Below are 24045 nucleotides of genomic sequence, written 5' to 3'. Positions count from 1 at the left end.
AGCTGATCATACAGTCATGTAGTGGAGACAGGAGGTGAGGAGAGAAGCTGATCATACAGTCATGTAGTGGAGACAGGAGGTGAGGAGAGAAGCTGATCATACAGTCATGTAGTGGAGACAGGAGGTGAGAAGAGAAGCTGATCATACAGTCATGTAGTGGAGACAGGAGGTGAGGAGAGAAGCTGATCATACAGTCATGTAGTGGAGACAGGAGGTAAGAGAAGCTGATCATACAGTCATGTAGTGGAGACAGGAGGTAAGAGAAGCTGATCATACAGTCATGTAGTGGAGACAGGAGGTGAGGGGAGAAGCTGATCATACAGTCATGTAGTGGAGACAGGAGGTGAGGAGAGAAGCTGATCATACAGTCCTGTAGTGGAGACTGGAGGTGAGAGGAGAAGCTGATCATACAGTCATGTAGTGGAGACAGGAGGTGAGGGGAGAAGCTGATCATACAGTCATGTAGAGGAGACAGGAGGTGAGGGGAGAAGCTGATCATACAGTCATGTAGTGGAGACAGGAGGTGAGGGGAGAAGCTGATCATACAGTCATGTAGTGGAGACAGGAGGTGAGAGAAGCGGATAATTAAGACGTGTAGTTAAGACAGTCTTATTATAGGGTGTAAGCTTTTTTGAGGAGGTGGGCTTGCAGGTTGATTGTTAGAAGATAATCTGATGTGTTGGGGTAAAGAGTTCTAGAGTATGGGGGATGCAAAAGGGAAGAGACGAGAGGAGAGAAGAGCAGAGCTTGCAGGGATTGTAGATCATGTTGAGAGGTTTTAGGGGATTAGGGCAGAGACGTTTGGAGAGGGCAGTTTGTAGACTGGCTTGTAGTGGCGTAACTACCGCCATAGTAGCTGCTACGGGGCCCGCGGCTTGAGAGGGCCCGTAGCGCTAGCCGACACGCCTCCCCAATATGTTCAGTGGAGCTGTAGCGCTGCTACCACGGGGCCCGCGCCGCCGAGCCTCTAACATGTATGGGCCGGGCGACACAGGCCCCCTCATGCCCATGGGCGTCGCTAGCACAGGACGGGTCCCCAATACTAGCGACAGCCACCCCCTCTTGCAGTAATTGTACCTGCGACTATAGCACGCAGGTACAAATACATGCATTAGTGCTGAATGGCCGGGCATGTTCAGTGCCCGACCATTCAGCGCCTTACAATGATGCGGATTGGCAGGGCAAAATGACTTGCACTGCCAATCAGCGCCTTTGAACGACGCTAGTGGCGCAATGACATCATCGCGCCGCTTCCGTGCTTGAAAGGCGCTGATTGACAGGGCAAGTCATTCTGCCCTGCCAATTAGCGCCTTTGAACGACGCGTCGTTCAGCTTCAGCAGACCTGCATTGCCACCGGATGTCGTGGGGACATGTGAGTATGTAAAGTTTTGTTTTTTTTCTAATAAAACTGTGAATGTCATTATCTACAGGGGGGGTCTATATGTGTGGAGGTGGGCCACTGTATACAGGGGCAGCTATATGTGGGACACTATTTACGGAGGGCTGTATGTGGGGCACTATCTACAGGGGCTTCTATGTAGGGCACTATCTACAGAGGCTTTATGGGGGTCACTATCTACAGGGGGCTATAGGGACACTATCTACAGAGGGCACGGTGTTTGTGTGTGTGTGTAACACAGTGTATGGTACTATTCTAATCAGGGACACAGTGTATGGCGCGATTAGTTAGTGGTGCAGTGTATGGTACAATTATAATCAGGGACACAGTGTATGGCGTTATTATAGTTAGTGGTGCAGTGTATGGTACTATTATAATCAGGGACACAGTGTATGGCGCTATTATAGTTAGTGGTGCAGTGTATGGTACTATTATAAATCAGGGACAGTGTATGGTGCTATAATAGTTAGAGGTGCAGTGTATGGCACTTTATTATATTTAGAGGCGTTGAGAATTGTAATTTCGTTTATAGGCACAGAAATGGTTTAATATTGAGACGTTTAGACATCTAAGCGGAAAACTGCAGAAATGGGTCGTGGCCGGAAGAAATCCATTACAGAACTCTGGACAGGAGAGAGAAGAAAATAACTAGAATCTGAGGTGTCACCGGTGAGTCACTTAATGTAAATGTTTATTCTGCCTCTAATCAGCACGGTAGTCGCTATATGTTCTGCAGCGAGATGATGGGTGATATGATTTGTACTGAGCTTGGTTCTGGTGCTGTATTTATGTACAGAGGTTGGTTCTGGTATTGTATATATGTATGAGCTTGGTTCTAGTGCTGTATTTATGTACTGAGCTTGGTTCTAGTGCTGTATTTATGTACTGAGCTTGGATCTAGTATTATATATATGTATGAGCTTGGTTCTAGTGCCGTATTTATATACTGAGCTTGGTTCTAGTGCCGTATTTATATACGGAGCTTGGTTCTAGTGCCGTATTTATATACTGAGCTTGGTTCTAGTGCTGTATTTATGTACTGAGCTTGGTTCTAGTACTGTATTTATATACTGAGCTTGGTTCTAGTGCTGTATTTATGTACTGAGCTTGGTTCTAGTGCTGTATTTATGTACTGAGCTTGGTTCTAGTGTTGTATTTATGTACTGAGCTTGGTTCTAGTGCTGTATTTATATACTGAGCTTGGTTCTAGTGCTGTATTTATGTACTGAGCTTGATTCTAGTGCTGTATTTATATACTGAGCTTGGTTCTAGTGCTGTATTTATGTACTGAGCTTGGTTCTAGTGCTGTATTTATATACTGAGCTTGGTTCTAGTGCTGTATTTATATACGGAGCTTGGTTCTAGTGCTGTATTTATATACGGAGCTTGGTTCTAGTGCTGTATTTATGTAGTGAGCTTGGTTCTAGCGCTGTATTTATGTACTGAGCTTGGTTCTGGTGTTGTATTTATGTACTGCGCTTTGCTTTGGTGCTGTATATATGTACTGAGCTTGGTTCTGGTACTGTATGTATGTATGTATGTATGTATGTATGAGTTTGGTTCTGGAGATGTCATTATATAGAATATATTTCTAATAACAATATTGCAGGGCAGATGGAATTGTTCTCAATTCATTGTATATTTCATGGGAACTTGTCCGGTAGTTTTAACCCCTTGAGCCGCCTCCATGTGGTAATACACGACCTGACAATATTCCCCTGTATGTTTTTTTTCAGATGCAGCAAAAGGTTTAAAATCCACTTTTAACACGGCACACACTATATGCTAATTACTCATTAAAGGGTCATGGGGCGGTGCTGCTATCCTGAAGAATCACATAGTCCCGCCTCCAAACCCACCTTTCCATGTTTGATTGACATCCCCCCGGCTGATACAACTTTCTCGGATGCGCAATTGCCTTCTGGCACTATACACAAGGGGGAGCTGTGTGGCACTATACACAAGGGGGGCTGTGTGGCACTATACACAAGGGGGAGCTGTGTGGCACTATACACAAGGGGGAGCGGTGTGGCACTATACACAAGGGGGAGCTGTGTGGCACTATACACAAGGGGGAGCTGTGTGGCACTATACACAAGGGGGAGCTGTGTGGCACTATACACAAGGGGGAGCTGTGTGGCACTATACACAAGGGGGAGCTGTGTGGCACTATACACAAGGGGGAGCTGTGTGGCACTATACACAAGGGGGAGCTGTGTGGCACTATACACAAGGGGGAGCTGTGTGGCACTATACACAAGGGGGAGCTGTGTGGCACTATACACAAGGGAGAGCTGTGTGGCACTATACACAAGGGGGAGCGGTGTGGCACTATACACAAGGGGGAGCGGTGTGGCACTATACACAAGGGGGAGCGGTGTGGCACTATACACAAGGGGGAGCGGTGTGGCACTATACACAAGGGGGAGCGGTGTGGCACCATACACAAGGGGGAGCAGTGTGGCACTATATACAAGGGAGAACTGTGTGGCACTATCTACTAGGGGGGCTGTATGGCACTATTTACAAGGGGGAGGGCTGTGGCTCTATCTACAGGGGGCTGAGTGTGGCAGTATCTACTAAGGGGGGCTGCGCGGTACTATATAAAAGGGAGGGGGGTCTGTGTGGCACTATATACAGTGGAAGCTGTATAGCACTTTATCCAGGGGGGCTGTATGGCACTATCTATAAGGGGGAGGTGGGGGCGCTATCTACAAGTGGGGTGTGACAGGTCTATAGGCGGGGCTGTATAGAACTGTCTACAGGGGGGGGCACTATCTATAAGGGGGGCTGAGGTAGATTAGAGGGGTGCAAGAGGGGAGGATGTTGCAGTAGTCTAGGTGGGATATAATGAGGGCATATACAAGCATTTTTGCTAACTCAACGTCGAGGAAAGTGCAGATTCAAGAAATGTTTTTGAGGTGGAGACAACAGGAGGGTGTGAGGGATTGGATGTGTGGGCTGAGACAGGGCAGAATTGAAGGTAGGCAGCTATACTGCTACAAGAACTTTCCCCGCCAGGCAGTAAAACAATTGTGCAAAATACACAAACACACATAGCCCTTGATAAAGCCCCTGATAAAAGGGTGAACGTATATATATTCTATATGTACCTCGTCGTTGGGTGCAGCAGCTGTCAACACAAAATATAACATACACGTGTGCATAGCACAAGGCTGGAAGTAGGCAATATGTAAGGAGTGTGTACATTGAATGTAACGTGTGTGTTCATACCGCACAGCTATTAGAAGGTATTGTGTGTGTACACAATGTAAAGCAGGTACATACCACCGGGCTAGGAGCAGCTGGTGGGCACATCGCCCGGGCAGACGCTGTGCAGGGGGATCAGACTCTCACTCTGTTCGTTGTCCTCGGATGTCCTGAGATGGGGGAAAGTGATTGGTGTTTATCTATATTGTGTGATCAGCTGATTAGCACCCAGCTCCAGGGGAACAACTAATTACATCATTAATACGTCACATTTATCAGATACAAATAAACATTGTCACGGTGCCAGGGACGTACCTCACCATCCAATGCTTCCTGCATGCAAAAGCAAAGATCCTGCGTACAGCCACCATAACGGGATCCCAGTTGTTGTAATGACACAAGAGAGTCACAACGAAGAAAGAGAGGAAAACCGGGAGAGCACCAGCAAAGAACACCCAGGAAAAGCTCACCTATAAGTCAAAGGAAGACCATGTAAATTATTACCAGAGTATGTCATATCACAGCATATAATAATACCAGAGGGTGTAATATCACAGTGTATAATAATACCAGAGGGTGTAATATCACAGCGTATAATACCAGAGGGTGTAATATCACAGTGTATAATAATACCAGAGGATGTAATATCACAGCATATAATACCAGAGGATGTAATATCACAGCGTATAATAATACCAGAGGGTGTAATATCACAGCATATAATACCAGAGGATGTAATATCACAGCGTATAATAATACCAGAGGGTGTAATATCACAGCATATAATACCAGAGGGTGTAATATCACAGCGTATAATAATACCAGAGGATGTAATATCACAGTATAGACCAGAGGGTGTAATATCACAGCGTATAATACAAGAGGATGTAATATCACAGCGTATAATAATACCAGAGGATGTAATATCACAGCGTATAATAATACCAGAGGGTGTAATATCACAGCATATAATAATAACAGAGGATGTAATATCACAGCGTATAATACAAGAGGATGTAATATCACAGCGTATAATAATACCAGAGGGTGTAATATCACAGCGTATAATAATACCAGAGGGTGTAATATCACAGCGTATAATAATACCAGAGGGTGTAATATCACAGCATATAATAATACCAGAGGGTGTAATATCACAGCATATAATAATACCAGAGGGTGTAATATCACAGCATATAATACCAGAGGGTGTAATATCACAGCATATAATACCAGAGGGTGTAATATCACAGCATATAATAATACCAGAGGGTGTAATATCACAGCGTATAATAATACCAGAGGATGTAATATCACAGCATATAATAATACCAGAGGATGTAATATCACAGCGTATAATAATACCAGAGGGTGTAATATCACAGCGTATAATAATACCAGAGGGTGTAATATCACAGCGTATAATAATACCAGAGGATGTAATATCACAGCATATAATAATACCAGAGGATGTAATATCACAGCGTATAATAATACCAGAGGGTGTAATATCACAGCGTATAATAATACCAGAGGGTGTAATATCACAGCGTATAATAATACCAGAGGGTGTAATATCACAGCATATAATAATACCAGAGGATGTAATATCAGAGCGTATAATAATACCAGAGGGTGTAATATCACAGTGTATAATAATACCAGAGGGTGTAATATCACAGCGTATAATAATACCAGAGGATGTAATATCACAGCGTATAATAATACCAGAGGGTGTAATATCACAGCGTATAATAATACCAGAGGATGTAATATCACAGCGTATAATAATACCAGAGGGTGTAATATCACAGCATATAATAATACCAGAGGGTGTAATATCACAGCGTATAATAATACCAGAGGATGTAATATCACAGCGTATAATAATACCAGAGGATGTAATGTCACAGCATATAATAATACCAGAGGATGTAATATCACAGCATATAATAATACCAGAGGATGTAATATCACAGCGTATAATAATACCAGAGGGTGTAATATCACAGTGTATAATAATACCAGAGGGTGTAATATCACAGTGTATAATAATACCAGAGGATGTAATATCACAGCGTATAATACCAGAGGATGTAATATCACAGTGTATAATAATACCAGAGGATGTAATGTCACAGCATATAATAATACCAGAGGGTGTAATATCACAGCATATAATAATACCAGAGGATGTAATATCACAGTGTATAATAATACCAAAGGATGTAATATCACAACATAGAATAATACCAGAGGGTGTAATATCAGTGTATAATAATACCAGAGGGTGTAATATCACAGCGTATAATAATACCAGAGGGTGTAATATCACAGCGTATAATACCAGAGGGTGTAATATCACAGCATTGAGCAGGGGGTGTAATATCACAGCATATAATACCAGAGGATGTAATATCACAGCGTATAATAATACCAGAGGATGTAATATCACAGCGTATAATAATACCAGAGGATGTAATATCACAGCATATAATACCAGAGGGTGTAATATCACAGTGTATAATAATAATACCAGAGGGTGTAATATCACAGTGTATAATAATAATACCAGAGGGTGTAATATCACAGCATATAATAATACCAGAGGATGTAATATCACAGCATATAATAATACTAGAGTGTGTAATATCACAGCGTATAATAATAATACCAGAGGGTGTAATATCACAGTGTATAATAATACTACCAGAGGATGTAATATCACAGCATATAATAATACCAGAGGGTGTAATATCACAGTGTATAATAATAATAATACCAGAGGGTGTAATATCACAGTGTATAATAATAATAATACCAGAGGGTGTAATATCACAGTGTATAATAATAATACCAGAGGGTGTAATATCACAGCTTCTAATAATACCAGAGATTGTAATATCACAGTGTATAATACTAGAGGATGTAATATCACAGCATATAATAATACCAGAGGCTGTAATATCACAGCGTATAATAATACCAGAGGATGTAATATCACAGCATATAATAATACCAGAGGGTGTAATATCACAGTGTATAATACCAGAGGGTGTAATATCACAGTGTATAATACCAGAGGGTGTAATATCACAGTGTATAATACCAGAGGGTGTAATATCACAGTGTATAATACCAGAGGATGCAATATCACAGCATATAATAATAATACCAGAGGGTGTAATATCACAGCATATAATAATAATACCAGAGGGTGTAATATCACAGCATATAATACCAGAGGGTGTAATATCACAGCATATAATAATACCAGAGGGTGTAATATCACAGCGTATAATAATACCAGAGGGTGTAATATCACAGCATATAATAATACCAGAGGGTGTAATATCACAGCATATAATAATAATACCAGAGGGTGTAATATCACAGCATATAATACCAGAGGGTGTAATATCACAGCATGTAATAATACCAGAGGGTGTAATATCACAGCATATAATAATACCAGAGGATGTAATATCACAGCGTATAATAATACCAGAGGGTGTAATATCACAGCATATAATAATACCAGAGGATGTAATATCACAGCGTATAATAATACCAGAGGGTGTAATATCACAGCATATAATAATACCAGAGGGTGTAATATCACAGCATATAATAATAATACCAGAGGGTGTAATATCACAGCATATAATACCAGAGGGTGTAATATCACAGCATATAATAATACCAGAGGGTGTAATATCACAGCATATAATACCAGAGGGTGTAATATCACAGCGTATAATACCAGAGGGTGTAATATCACAGCATATAATAATAATACCAGAGGATGTAATATCACAGCGTATAATAATACCAGAGGATGTAATATCACAGCATATAATACCAGAGGATGTAATATCACAGTGTATAATACCAGAGGGTGTAATATCACAGTGTATAATAATACCAGAGGGTGTAATATGACAGCGTATAATACCAGAGGATGTAATATCACAGCGTATAATAATACCAGAGGATGTAATATCACAGCGTATAATAATACCAGAGGATGTAATATCTCAGCGTATAATAATACCAGAGGGTGTAATATCACAGCATATAATAATACCAGAGGATGTAATATCACAGCATATAATACCAGAGGGTGTAATATCACAGCATATAATAATACCAGAGGGTGTAATATCACAGTGTATAATACCAGAGGGTGTAATATCACAGCGTATAATAATACCAGAGGATGTAATATCACAGCGTATAATAATACCAGAGGGTGTAATATGACAGCGTATAATACCAGAGGATGTAATATCACAGCGTATAATAATACCAGAGGATGTAATATCACAGCGTATAATAATACCAGAGGATGTAATATCACAGCGTATAATAATACCAGAGGGTGTAATATCACAGCATATAATAATACCAGAGGATGTAATATCACAGCATATAATACCAGAGGGTGTAATATCACAGCATATAATAATACCAGAGGGTGTAATATCACAGTGTACAATACCAGAGGGTGTAATATCACAGCATATAATAATACCAGAGGGTGTAATATCACAGTGTATAATAATAATAATACCAGAGGGTGTAATATCACAGCGTATAATAATACCAGAGGATGTAATATCACAGTGTATAATAATACCAGAGAATGTAATATCACAGTGTATAATACTAGAGGATGTAATATCACAGCGTATAATAATACCAGAGGGTGTAATATCACAGCATATAATAATAATACCAGAGGGTGTAATATCACAGCGTATAATACCAGAGGATGTAATATCACAGCATATAATACCAGAGGGTGTAATATCACAGCGTATAATAATACTAGAGGGTGTAATATCACAGCATAGAATACCAGAGGGTGTAATATCACAGTGTATAATACCAGAGGGTGTAATATCACAGCGTATAATAATACCAGAGGGTGTAATATCACAGCGTATAATACCAGAGGATGTAATATCACAGCATATAATAATACCAGAGGATGTCATATCACAGCATAGAATACCAGAGGGTGTAATATCACAGCGTATAATACCAGAGGGTGTAATATCACAGCGTATAATAATACCAGAGGGTGTAATATCACAGCGTATAATACCAGAGGGTGTAATATCACAGCATATAATAATACCAGAGGGTGTAATATCACAGCGTATAATAATACCAGAGGGAGTAATATCACAGCATATAATACCAGAGGGTGTAATATCACAGTGTATAATACCAGAGGGTGTAATATCACAGCGTATAATAATACCAGAGGGTGTAATATCACAGCGTATAATACCAGAGGATGTAATATCACAGCATATAATAATACCAGAGGATGTCATATCACAGCATAGAATACCAGAGGGTGTAATATCACAGCGTATAATACCAGAGGGTGTAATATCACAGCGTATAATAATACCAGAGGGTGTAATATCACAGCGTATAATACCAGAGGGTGTAATATCACAGCATATAATAATACCAGAGGGTGTAATATCACAGCGTATAATAATACCAGAGGGAGTAATATCACAGCATATAATACCAGAGGGTGTAATATCACAGCGTATAATAATACCAGAGGGTGTAATATCACAGCGTATAATAATACCAGAGGGTGTAATATCACAGCGTATAATACCAGAGGATGTAATATCACAGCATATAATAATACCAGAGGGTGTAATATCACAGCATATAATAATACCAGAGGGTGTAATATCACAGTGTATAATAATACCAGAGGGTGTAATATCACAGCATATAATAATACCAGAGGGTGTAATATCACAGCATATAATAATACCAGAGGGTGTAATATCACAGCATATAATAATACCAGAGGGTGTAATATCACAGCATATAATACCAGAGGGTGTAATATCACAGTGTATAATAATACCAGAGGGTGCAATATCACAGAATATAATAATACCAGAGGATGTAATATCACAGTGTATAATAATACCAGAGGGTGTAATATCACAGTGTATAATAATACCAGAGGATGTAATATCACAGCGTATAATACCAGAGGATGTAATATCACAGCATATAATAATACCAGAGGGTGTAATATCACAGAATATAATAATACCAGAGGGTGTAATATCACAGTGTATAATACCAGAGGATGTAATATCACAGCGTATAATAATACCAGAGGGTGTAATATCACAGTGTATAATAATACCAGAGGATGTAATATCACAGCATATAATAATACCAGAGGGTGTAATATCACAGTGTATAATAATACCAGAGGGTGTAATATCACAGAATATAATAATACCAGAGGATGTAATATCACAGCGTATAATAATACCAGAGGATGCAATATCACAGCATATAATAATACCAGAGGATGTAATATCACAGCATATAATAATACCAGAGGCTGTAATATCACAGCGTATAATAATACCAGAGGATGTAATATCACAGCATATAATAATACCAGAGGGTGTAATATCACAGTGTATAATACCAGAGGGTGTAATATCACAGTGTATAATACCAGAGGGTGTAATATCACAGTGTATAATACCAGAGGATGCAATATCACAGCATATAATAATAATACCAGAGGGTGGAATATCACAGCATATAATAATAATACCAGAGGGTGTAATATCACAGCATATAATACCAGAGGGTGTAATATCACAGCATATAATAATACCAGAGGGTGTAATATCACAGCATATAATAATACCAGAGGATGTAATATCACAGCGTATAATAATACCAGAGGGTGTAATATCACAGCATATAATAATACCAGAGGATGTAATATCACAGCGTATAATAATACCAGAGGGTGTAATATCACAGCATATAATAATACCAGAGGGTGTAATATCACAGCATATAATACCAGAGGGTGTAATATCACAGTGTATAATAATACCAGAGGGTGTAATATCACAGAATATAATAATACCAGAGGATGTAATATCACAGTGTATAATAATACCAGAGGGTGTAATATCACAGTGTATAATAATACCAGAGGATGTAATATCACAGCGTATAATAATACCAGAGGGTGTAATATCACAGTGTATAATAATACCAGAGGATGTAATATCACAGCATATAATAATACCAGAGGGTGTAATATCACAGTGTATAATAATACCAGAGGATGTAATATCACAGCGTATAATACCAGAGGATGTAATATCACAGCGTATAATAATACCAGAGGGTGTAATATCACAGTGTATAATAATACCAGAGGATGTAATATCACAGTGTATAATAATACCAGAGGGTGTAATATCACAGTGTATAATAATACCAGAGGATGTAATATCACAGCGTATAATACCAGAGGGTGTAATATCACAGCATATAATAATACCAGAGGGTGTAATATCACAGAATATAATAATACCAGAGGGTGTAATATCACAGTGTATAATACCAGAGGATGTAATATCACAGCGTATAATAATACCAGAGGGTGTAATATCACAGAATATAATAATACCAGAGGATGTAATATCACAGCGTATAATAATACCAGAGGATGCAATATCACAGCATATAATAATACCAGAGGATGTAATATCACAGCATATAATAATACCAGAGGCTGTAATATCACAGCGTATAATAATACCAGAGGATGTAATATCACAGCATATAATAATACCAGAGGGTGTAATATCACAGTGTATAATACCAGAGGGTGTAATATCACAGTGTATAATACCAGAGGGTGTAATATCACAGTGTATAATACCAGAGGATGCAATATCACAGCATATAATAATAATACCAGAGGGTGTAATATCAAAGAATATAATAATAATACCAGAGGGTGTAATATCACAGCATATAATACCAGAGGGTGTAATATCACAGCATATAATAATACCAGAGGGTGTAATATCACAGCATATAATAATACCAGAGGATGTAATATCACAGCGTATAATAATACCAGAGGGTGTAATATCACAGCATATAATAATACCAGAGGATGTAATATCACAGCGTATAATAATACCAGAGGGTGTAATATCACAGCATATAATAATACCAGAGGGTGTAATATCACAGCATATAATAATAATACCAGAGGGTGTAATATCACAGCATATAATACCAGAGGGTGTAATATCACAGCATATAATAATACCAGAGGGTGTAATATCACAGCATATAATACCAGAGGGTGTAATATCACAGCGTATAATACCAGAGGGTGTAATATCACAGCATATAATAATAATACCAGAGGATGTAATATCACAGCGTATAATAATACCAGAGGATGTAATATCACAGCGTATAATAATACCAGAGGATGTAATATCACAGCGTATAATAATACCAGAGGATGTAATATCACAGCGTATAATAATACCAGAGGGTGTAATATGACAGCGTATAATACCAGAGGATGTAATATCACAGCGTATAATAATACCAGAGGATGTAATATCACAGCGTATAATAATACCAGAGGATGTAATATCACAGCGTATAATAATACCAGAGGATGTAATATCTCAGCGTATAATAATACCAGAGGGTGTAATATCACAGCATATAATAATATCAGAGGATGTAATATCACAGCATATAATACCAGAGGGTGTAATATCACAGCATATAATAATACCAGAGGGTGTAATATCACAGTGTATAATACCAGAGGGTGTAATATCACAGCGTATAATAATACCAGAGGATGTAATATCACAGCGTATAATAATACCAGAGGGTGTAATATGACAGCGTATAATACCAGAGGATGTAATATCACAGCGTATAATAATACCAGAGGATGTAATATCACAGCGTATAATAATACCAGAGGATGTAATATCACAGCGTATAATAATACCAGAGGATGTAATATCACAGCGTATAATAATACCAGAGGGTGTAATATCACAGCATATAATAATACCAGAGGGTGTAATATCACAGCGTATAATAATACCAGAGGGTGTAATATCACAGCATATAATAATACCAGAGGGTGTAATATCACAGCATATAATAATACCAGAGGATGTAATATCACAGCATATAATAATACCAGAGGGTATAATATCACAGCATATAATACCAGAGGGTGTAATATCACAGTGTATAATAATACCAGAGGGTGTAATATCACAGAATATAATAATACCAGAGGATGTAATATCACAGTGTATAATAATACCAGAGGGTGTAATATCACAGTGTATAATAATACCAGAGGATGTAATATCACAGCGTATAATAATACCAGAGGGTGTAATATCACAGTGTATAATAATACCAGAGGATGTAATATCACAGCATATAATAATACCAGAGGGTGTAATATCACAGCGTATAATAATACCAGAGGATGTAATATCACAGCGTATAATAATACCAGAGGATGTAATATCACAGCGTATAATAATACCAGAGGATGTAATATCACAGCGTATAATAATACCAGAGGGTGTAATATCACAGTGTATAATAATACCAGAGGATGTAATATCACAGCATATAATAATACCAGAGGGTGTAATATCACAGCGTATAATAATACCAGAGGATGTAATATCACAGCGTATAATAATACCAGAGGGTGTAATATCACAGAATATAATAATACCAGAGGGTGTAATATCACAGCGTATAATAATACCAGAGGATGTAATATCACAGCGTATAATAATACCAGAGGGTGTAATATCACAGCATATAATAATACCAGAGGATGTAATATCACAGCGTATAATAATACCAGAGGATGTAATATCACAGCGTATAATAATACCAGAGGGTGTAATATCACAGCATATAATAATACCAGAGGGTGTAATATCACAGTGTATAATAATACCAGAGGGTGTAATATCACAGAATATAATAATACCAGAGGATGTAATATCACAGTGTATAATAATACCAGAGGGTGTAATATCACAGTGTATAATAATACCAGAGGATGTAATATCACAGCGTATAATAATACCAGAGGGTGTAATATCACAGTGTATAATAATACCAGAGGATGTAATATCACAGCATATAATAATACCAGAGGGTGTAATATCACAGTGTATAATAATACCAGAGGATGTAATATCACAGCGTATAATACCAGAGGATGTAATATCACAGCATATAATAATACCAGAGGGTGTAATATCACAGAATATAATAATACCAGAGGGTGTAATATCACAGTGTATAATACCAGAGGATGTAATATCACAACGTATAATAATACCAGAGGGTGTAATATCACAGTGTATAATAATACCAGAGGATGTAATATCACAGCGTATAATAATACCAGAGGGTGTAATATCACAGTGTATAATAATACCAGAGGGTGTAATATCACAGTGTATAATAATACCAGAGGGTGTAATATCACAGCATATAATAATACCAGAGGGTGTAATATCACAGTGTATAATAATACCAGAGGGTGTAATATCACAGAATATAATAATACCAGAGGATGTAATATCACAGCGTATAATAATACCAGAGGATGCAATATCACAGCATATAATAATACCAGAGGATGTAATATCACAGAATATAAAAATACCAGAGGATGTAATATCACAGCGTATAATAATACCAGAGGGTGTAATATCACAGCGTATAATAATACCAGAGGGTGTAATATCACAGTGTATAATAATACCAGAGGATGTAATATCACAGCGTATAATACCAGAGGATGTAATATCACAGCATATAATAATACCAGAGGGTGTAATATCACAGCGTATAATAATACCAGAGGATGTAATATCACAGCGTATAATACCAGAGGGTGTAATATCACAGCATATAATAATAATACCAGAGGGTGTAATATCACAGCATATAATAATAATACCAGAGGGTGTAATATCACAGCATATAATACCAGAGGGTGTAATATCACAGCATATAATAATACCAGAGGATGTAATATCACAGTGTATAATAATACCAGAGGGTGTAATATCACAGTGTATAATAATACCAGAGGATGTAATATCACAGTGTATAATAATACCAGAGGGTGTAATATCACAGTGTATAATAATACCAGAGGGTGTAATATCACAGTGTATAATAATACCAGAGGATGTAATATCACAGCGTATAATACCAGAGGGTGTAATATCACAGCATATAATAATAATACCAGAGGGTGTAATATCACAGCATATAATAATACCAGAGGGTGTAATATCACAGTGTATAATAATACCAGAGGGTGTAATATCACAGAATATAATAATACCAGAGGGTGTAATATCACAGCATATAATAATAATACCAGAGGGTGTAATATCACAGCATATAATAATAATACCAGAGGGTGTAATATCACAGCATATAATAATAATACCAGAGGGTGTAATATCACAGCATATAATAATACCAGAGGGTGTAATATCACAGTGTATAATAATACCAGAGGGTGTAATATCACAGAATATAATAATACCAGAGGATGTAATATCACAGTGTATAATAATACCAGAGGGTGTAATATCACAGCATATAATAATAATACCAGAGGGTGTAATATCACAGCATATAATAATAATACCAGAGGGTGTAATATCACAGCATATAATAATAATACCAGAGGGTGTAATATCACAGCATATAATAATAATACCAGAGGGTGTAATATCACAGCATATAATAATACCAGAGGGTGTAATATCACAGTGTATAATAATACCAGAGGGTGTAATATCACAGAATATAATAATACCAGAGGGTGTAATATCACAGCATATAATAATAATACCAGAGGGTGTAATATCACAGCGTATAATAATACCAGAGGGTGTAATATCACAGCATATAATAATACCAGAGGGTGTAGTGTTACTCACCCCCATCCCGCACAACTCCGCAATACACGACCACCGCGGTAGAGGAACATTTTATTTTTATATTTTTTCCTTGTAAAAGTAGAATACATAAAACACGGTGCTGGGGTCACCCTTCGGGCTTATTCAGACGAACGTGATATACGTCCGTGCAACGCGCGTGATTTTCACGCGTGTCGCATGGACATATGTGAGTCTATGGGGCCGCGCAGACAGCCTGTGATTATCACGCGCCCCGCACGGACCTCTGTTAGTGAATGGGGCCGCGCAGACTGTCCGTGATTATCACGCGCCTCGCACGGACCTCTGTTAGTGAAAGGGGCCGCGCAGACAGCCTGTGATTATCACGCGCCCCGCACGGACCTCTGTTAGTGAATGGGGCCGCGCAGACTGTCCATGATTATCACGCGCCTCGCACGGACCTCTGTTAGTGAATGGGGCCGCGCAGACTGTCCATGATTATCACGCGCCCCGCACGGACCTCTGTTAGTGAATGGGGCCGCGCAGACTGTCCATGATTATCACGCGCCTCGCACGGACCTCTGTTAGTGAATGGGGCCGCGCAGACTGTCCATGATTATCACGCGCCCCGCACGGACCTCTGTTAGTGAATGGGGCCGCGCAGACTGTCCGTGATTATCACGCGCCTCGCACGGACCTCTGTTAGTGAAAGGGGCCGCGCAGACTGTCCGTGATTATCATGCAGCGTTTGTCCGTGTGTTCGCAGCGTACAACTCACGACATGTCCTATATTCGTGCGTTGTACACACATCACGCACACATTGAAGTCAATGGGTGCGTGAAAATCATGCGCACCGCACAGAAGCAGTTCCGTGATTCGCGCGTGATTCGCGCAACAGCAGTAAAAACTATGAATGAAAACAGAAAAGCCGCTCGTGCTACAAACATCCAACAGAGTGTCATAATGATGGCGGCTGCGCGAAAATCACACATCATACGCGGCTGACACACGGAGCGGTTATGGACCTTTTGCGCACAGAAAACGCACACGTGTAAATCCGGCCTAACACAGACGGGATGTATTGGCGTTACTACGGGGAACTCTGGTGATTGAGTAACAGACACTGGTTTGGATGGCGCCGCTGCCGCCGCCCCTCGTGTGATTGGTTAGTCGGGTAGATATCAGATCAGCCATACAGAGGATTGTATTCAGGTAGAAGAGTCCAGCATCGCCCACAAACTAGGGACGGCTACTCACCCAGCTTTCCTACACTCCTGAAAGAGAGGACCCACCAGGTAACACAGCACTGCAAGTATATTGTGTATTCTCTCACATTGGACCTGCTATACAACAAGTATACAAAACCTGCTATACAACAACACGTATACAAAACCTGCTATACAATAAGTATACAAAACCTGCTATACAACAACATGTATACAAAACCTGCTATACAACAACAAGTATACAAAACCTGCTATACAACAACACATATACAAAACCTGCTATACAACAACACATATACAAAACCTGCTATACAACAACACGTATACAAAACCTGCTATACAACAACATGTATACAAAACCTGCTATACAAGTATACAAAACCTGCTATACAACAACACATATACAAAACCTGCTATACAACAACAAGTATACAAAACCTGCTATACAACAACATGTATACAAAACCTGCTATACAACAAGTATACAAAACCTGCTATACAACAACACGTATACAAAACCTGCTATACAACAAGTATACAAAACCTGCTATACAACAACATGTATACAAAACCTGCTATACAACAACACATATACAAAACCTGCTATACAACAACACGTATACAAAACCTGCTATACAACAACACGTATACAAAACCTGCTATACAACAACACGTATACAAAACCTGCTATACAACAACACGTATACAAAACCTGCTATACAACAACATGTATACAAAACCTGCTATACAACAACACGTATACAAAACCTGCTATACAACAACATGTATACAAAACCTGCTATACAACAACACATATACAAAACCTGCTATACAACAACACGTATACAAAACCTGCTATACAACAAGTATACAAAACCTGCTATACAACAACATGTATACAAAACCTGCTATACAACAAGTATACAAAACCTGCTATACAACAACACGTATACAAAACCTGCTATACAACAACACGTATACAAAACCTGCTATACAACAACACGTATACAAAACCTGCTATACAACAAGTATACAAAACCTGCTATACAACAACACGTATACAAAACCTGCTATACAACAACACGTATACAAAACCTGCTATACAACAACACGTATACAAAACCTGCTATACAACAACACGTATACAAAACCTGCTATACAACATGTATACAAAACCTGCTATACAACAACACGTATACAAAACCTGCTATACAACAAGTATACAAAACCTGCTATACAACAACACGTATACAAAACCTGCTATACAACAAGTATACAAAACCTGCTATACAACAACATGTATACAAAACCTGCTATACAACAACACATATACAAAACCTGCTATACAACAACACGTATACAAAACCTGCTATACAACAACACGTATACAAAACCTGCTATACAACAACACGTATACAAAACCTGCTATACAACAACACGTATACAAAACCTGCTATACAACAACATGTATACAAAACCTGCTATACAACAACACGTATACAAAACCTGCTATACAACAACATGTATACAAAACCTGCTATACAACAACACATATACAAAACCTGCTATACAACAACACGTATACAAAACCTGCTATACAACAAGTATACAAAACCTGCTATACAACAACATGTATACAAAACCTGCTATACAACAAGTATACAAAACCTGCTATACAACAACACGTATACAAAACCTGCTATACAACAACACATATACAAAACCTGCTATACAACAACACGTATACAAAACCTGCTATACAACAACACGTATACAAAACCTGCTATACAACAAGTATACAAAACCTGCTATACAACAACACGTATACAAAACCTGCTATACAACAACACGTATACAAAACCTGCTATACAACAACACGTATACAAAACCTGCTATACAACAACACGTATACAAAACCTGCTATACAACATGTATACAAAACCTGCTATACAACAACACGTATACAAAACCTGCTATACAACAACACGTATACAAAACCTGCTATACAACAACACGTATACAAAACCTGCTATACAACAACACGTATACAAAACCTGCTATACAACAACACGTATACAAAACCTGCTATACAACAACACGTATACAAAACCTGCTATACAACAACACGTATACAAAACCTGCTATACAACAACACATATACAAAACCTGCTATACAACAACACGTATACAAAACCTGCTATACAACAACACGTATACAAAACCTGCTATACAACAAGTATACAAAACCTGCTATACAACACGTATACAAAACCTGCTATACAACAACACGTATACAAAACCTGCTATACAACAAGTATACAAAACCTGCTATACAACAACATGTATACAAAACCTGCTATACAACAACACATATACAAAACCTGCTATACAACAACACGTATACAAAACCTGCTATACAACAACACGTATACAAAACCTGCTATACAACAAGTATACAAAACCTGCTATACAACAACACGTATACAAAACCTGCTATACAACAACACATATACAAAACCTGCTATACAACAACACATATACAAAACCTGCTATACAACAACACATATACAAAACCTGCTATACAACAACACATATACAAAACCTGCTATACAACAACACGTATACAAAACCTGCTATACAACAACACGTATACAAAACCTGCTATACAACAACACGTATACAAAACCTGCTATACAACAACATGTATACAAAACCTGCTATACAAGTATACAAAACCTGCTATACAACAACACATATACAAAACCTGCTATACAACAACACGTATACAAAACCTGCTATACAACAACACGTATACAAAACCTGCTATACAACAACATGTATACAAAACCTGCGATACAACAACACATATACAAAACCTGCTATACAACACGTATACAAAACCTGCTATACAACAACATGTATACAAAACCTGCTATACAACAACACATATACAAAACCTGCTATACAACAACACGTATACAAAACCTGCTATACAACAACATGTATACAAAACCTGCTATACAACAACACGTATACAAAACCTGCTATACAACAACACGTATACAAAACCTGCTATACAACAACACATATACAAAACCTGCTATACAACAAGTATACAAAACCTGCTATACAACAACACGTATACAAAACCTGCTATACAACAACACGTATACAAAACCTGCTATACAACAACATGTATACAAAACCTGCTATACAACAACACGTATACAAAACCTGCTATACAACAACACGTATACAAAACCTGCTATACAACAAGTATACAAAACCTGCTATACAACAAGTATACAAAACCTGCTATACAACAACACGTATACAAAACCTGCTATACAACAACATGTATACAAAACCTGCTATACAACAACACGTATACAAAACCTGCTATACAACAACACGTATACAAAACCTGCTATACAACAAGTATACAAAACCTGCTATACAACAACACGTATACAAAACCTGCTATAGAAAGAAATACATAAGTAAATACAGCGGAGCCTCAAGGACGGCAAAACAGACTAGACCGGCTTAAAAGGGAGGACAGAATCCAGAGCACAAGAAAGGGGACCCTGGTCCCCAACACGTTTCATCACCTGCTTCGTCCCCTTTCTTAAACTTCCGTATTTTCCGGACTAGAAGACGCACCCGGGCTTTAGATGACAGAAAATAGGAAGAAATGTCCGACTTTAAAACTTTTACAAAGAAAAAACGATTTGTTAAAAAAATAATAATTTCTTGCGTTTCTCCCCGTCCTGAGCAGCGGAACTTCGATTTCTCCATCGATTGAGCGGCGCGAGGGATTATTTTTTGCGGGACGAGCTGTCGTTTTTATTAGCACTATTTATTTTTTGGTAGATACGATTTATCAGGTTTTATTTCATTCTTTAACAAATGTTTTTATTGTGATTTTCACCATAAGCAATTATTTTACAATGAAACAGAAACATCAAAGCGACAAAGGCGTTGTGATAACAAGAAGGATTGATACTATAGCAGAAGATACAGCTAATCCTGTATCAGAAACATAGGGGTGTCCGCCATGTCAGTAGCTAGGTAAGGAACAATGCCCGTCAGTACAGCAAATCAAAAATAAATCAGCACTTTCCTCAAGTGCAAACAAAAGTTCCTACGTGGAACTTAGAACCAGCCATGCTCCCCACAGTCCCCAAAACACCGCCACCCAGCAAACATTGTATACCCCATTCCCTTGTGGTAGGCACAGGCAGAAATGCCCCAGAGTGTATTAATGGGAAACCTGCGGTCCCGCCTAACAGGTTCCAAAACGTAGGTCCGGGTTTCACATACATTGTTATTATGACATCGGTGGTGACCCCATCAATACCCTTTCCGGGTTCCCCACAGTGCTCTGGGAATTGGTCTTGATAGCCTCCCTAACTCGTTGTGGAAGAACAGAGATAAAACTTCCCCAAGTGTCAAAAAAAAGCTTCTATGAGCGCCGTCTTACGTATTGAGGTTTCCGTCCAGTCCATCCTGAACAAAAATGTGAATTTATCCAAAAACAATTGCAACGGCGGCGCTCGTTTTTGCAACCAAGTGTGCAAAATAGATTTTACCCCCGCTGCCGCTATCATGTGCAATCATTGACCTGCTCCCCATGTATAGTTAGAACATCTTTTGTCCAGATATCCAAAAATAGCCCACAAGGCATCATTAGGAACGAAGTTAGTCAGGTGTGTTACAGTAAAAGTTCTTATTCTATCCCAAAATTGTTGTATCACCGGGCATGTCCGCAGGCAGTCATATAGATTTGCATCAGACTTGCCACATTTAAAGCAATTCGAGTTAGTATATAAGCCCATCAGATACCCCTTGAGGAGTAAGGTCTGCTCTGTGACCTCTTTATTCTCATCTCCAAATACCTGGCAGATGGTAAATACTTATAGGCTGGCTCCAACGCTCACAGTATATTCCCATAAGTTAGAGTGGAGTCATCGAATACCCATTTGGAGAGGGAAACTTCAGTTTCCGCATAATCTAGAAGTGTGTGTAGAGCTTGATAGTGTCGAGATATCGCTCCCCTAATACTCAGGAGTTGGTTGAATTTTGCATGTACTTTGGGGTTCCAATCCCTGTCAGTTTATGTAGCAGAGTTAATATAACTTCTCGCCTGAAAATACATGAAGTGAGGGAACGGTACATCCGGGTATTTGTGCAGAAGTTCTGTTCTCGTGTACATCCTTTTTTCCGCAACATGCAACAGACAATGTACGTTCTTGATACCTGCCCTGAACCAGTTACCAAATATAGCATGGGACCCACCATCCTGAAAGCCGGGATTCTGGACTAAGGTCACATAAGGGGAGACCAGCGGAGAAACTCCCAATATGTGTCTGATTTTATTCCACCCCTTCCATGTAGATAGCGAGAGAGGGTTATCCTTCATTTCTTGCGGCAGCATATGATGCTGTACATGAAGCATGGCGGGCAGTGCACAGTCCGGGAGAAGCTTTTGCTCCAATCCTGTATCTGAAAAGTGTGATGTATTATTTATCCAATCCCTTATTACCCGAAGTAAGGACGCTAGGTCATATACTCGGGTGTTAGGGAAAGATATCCCTCCATTGAGTTTGGGTTGTTGTAACAATTTGTACGCTATCCTCGGTCTCTCCCCTCCCCCCCAGATAAAAGTACGATATAAGAAATCGATGCGTTTTTCATCCCCAGGAGTGAGATAAATATAAAAGTCTGGGCAATTCTGTCATTTTTAGTAAGTCTGCTCTCCCCAGGTATGAAAGGGCCAAGGATCCCCAAATCTTCAGTGTAACCTCCAACGTCTGTATATATGGGCGGATATTCAGTCTATATAGATCCCATGGATTTTTTGTTATCTGTACCCCCAAGTATTTCAGCGCGTTAGGTTGCCATCGAAAAGGGTAATCAGAAGACCACAAAGGCTTTGACGGTCCCTTAAGCAGAAGTGTCTCAGTTTTATCGGTGTTGAGCGTGTAACCCGAAAGGCGTCCAAAAGTAGTCAGGTCCCCCATTATCTGAGGTAGGGCTTGTTTTGGGTCGGAGATCATCAACAGTACGTCATCCGCAAATGCTACAATTTTGATTTCAGCCCCGTCTGTTTTTATGCCCTGAAATACTGGGGAGGTTTGTAAATGTCTCAACAAAGGATCTATTGACAAATTGAAAAGTAGGGGTGAGAGTGGACATCCCTGACGTGCCCCCCGGAATATATCTAAATGAGGTGCATTATGTCCGTTAACCGTAATTGTGGTCCTGGTGTCAGTTTGTAGCAGCGCTATGTAGTTCAGAAAAGTAGCACCGAATTTGCGCTGCATTAGGGCTTCGGTCAGGAAAGGCCACGCCATTTTATCAAACGCCTTTTCTGCGTC

General features: G+C 38.9%; 1 protein-coding gene across 7 annotated transcripts in view; it reads right to left on the bottom strand.

Moving 5' to 3' along the window:
- Positions 1-24045, bottom strand: part of SLC35F5 (solute carrier family 35 member F5) — a 118830-nt gene that overhangs the window by 14314 nt on the left and 80471 nt on the right. For all 7 annotated transcript variants that reach the window (XM_075848622.1, XM_075848615.1, XM_075848616.1 and 4 more), the window contains 2 exons: positions 4926-5080; positions 4689-4780 (listed from right to left, as the gene is read on the bottom strand). In XM_075848622.1, coding sequence (XP_075704737.1) covers positions 4696-4780; positions 4926-5080 — 240 coding nt within the window. In that variant the 3' untranslated portion in view covers positions 4689-4695. The remainder of the gene's footprint in view (positions 1-4688; positions 4781-4925; positions 5081-24045) is intronic.

Source organism: Rhinoderma darwinii, unplaced genomic scaffold (assembly GCF_050947455.1).
Source record: "Rhinoderma darwinii isolate aRhiDar2 unplaced genomic scaffold, aRhiDar2.hap1 Scaffold_436, whole genome shotgun sequence".
Taxonomy (NCBI): domain Eukaryota; kingdom Metazoa; phylum Chordata; class Amphibia; order Anura; family Rhinodermatidae; genus Rhinoderma; species Rhinoderma darwinii.
The sequence above is the reverse complement of the archived record's forward strand: the minus strand, read 5'-3'. Positions and strand labels throughout refer to the sequence as shown.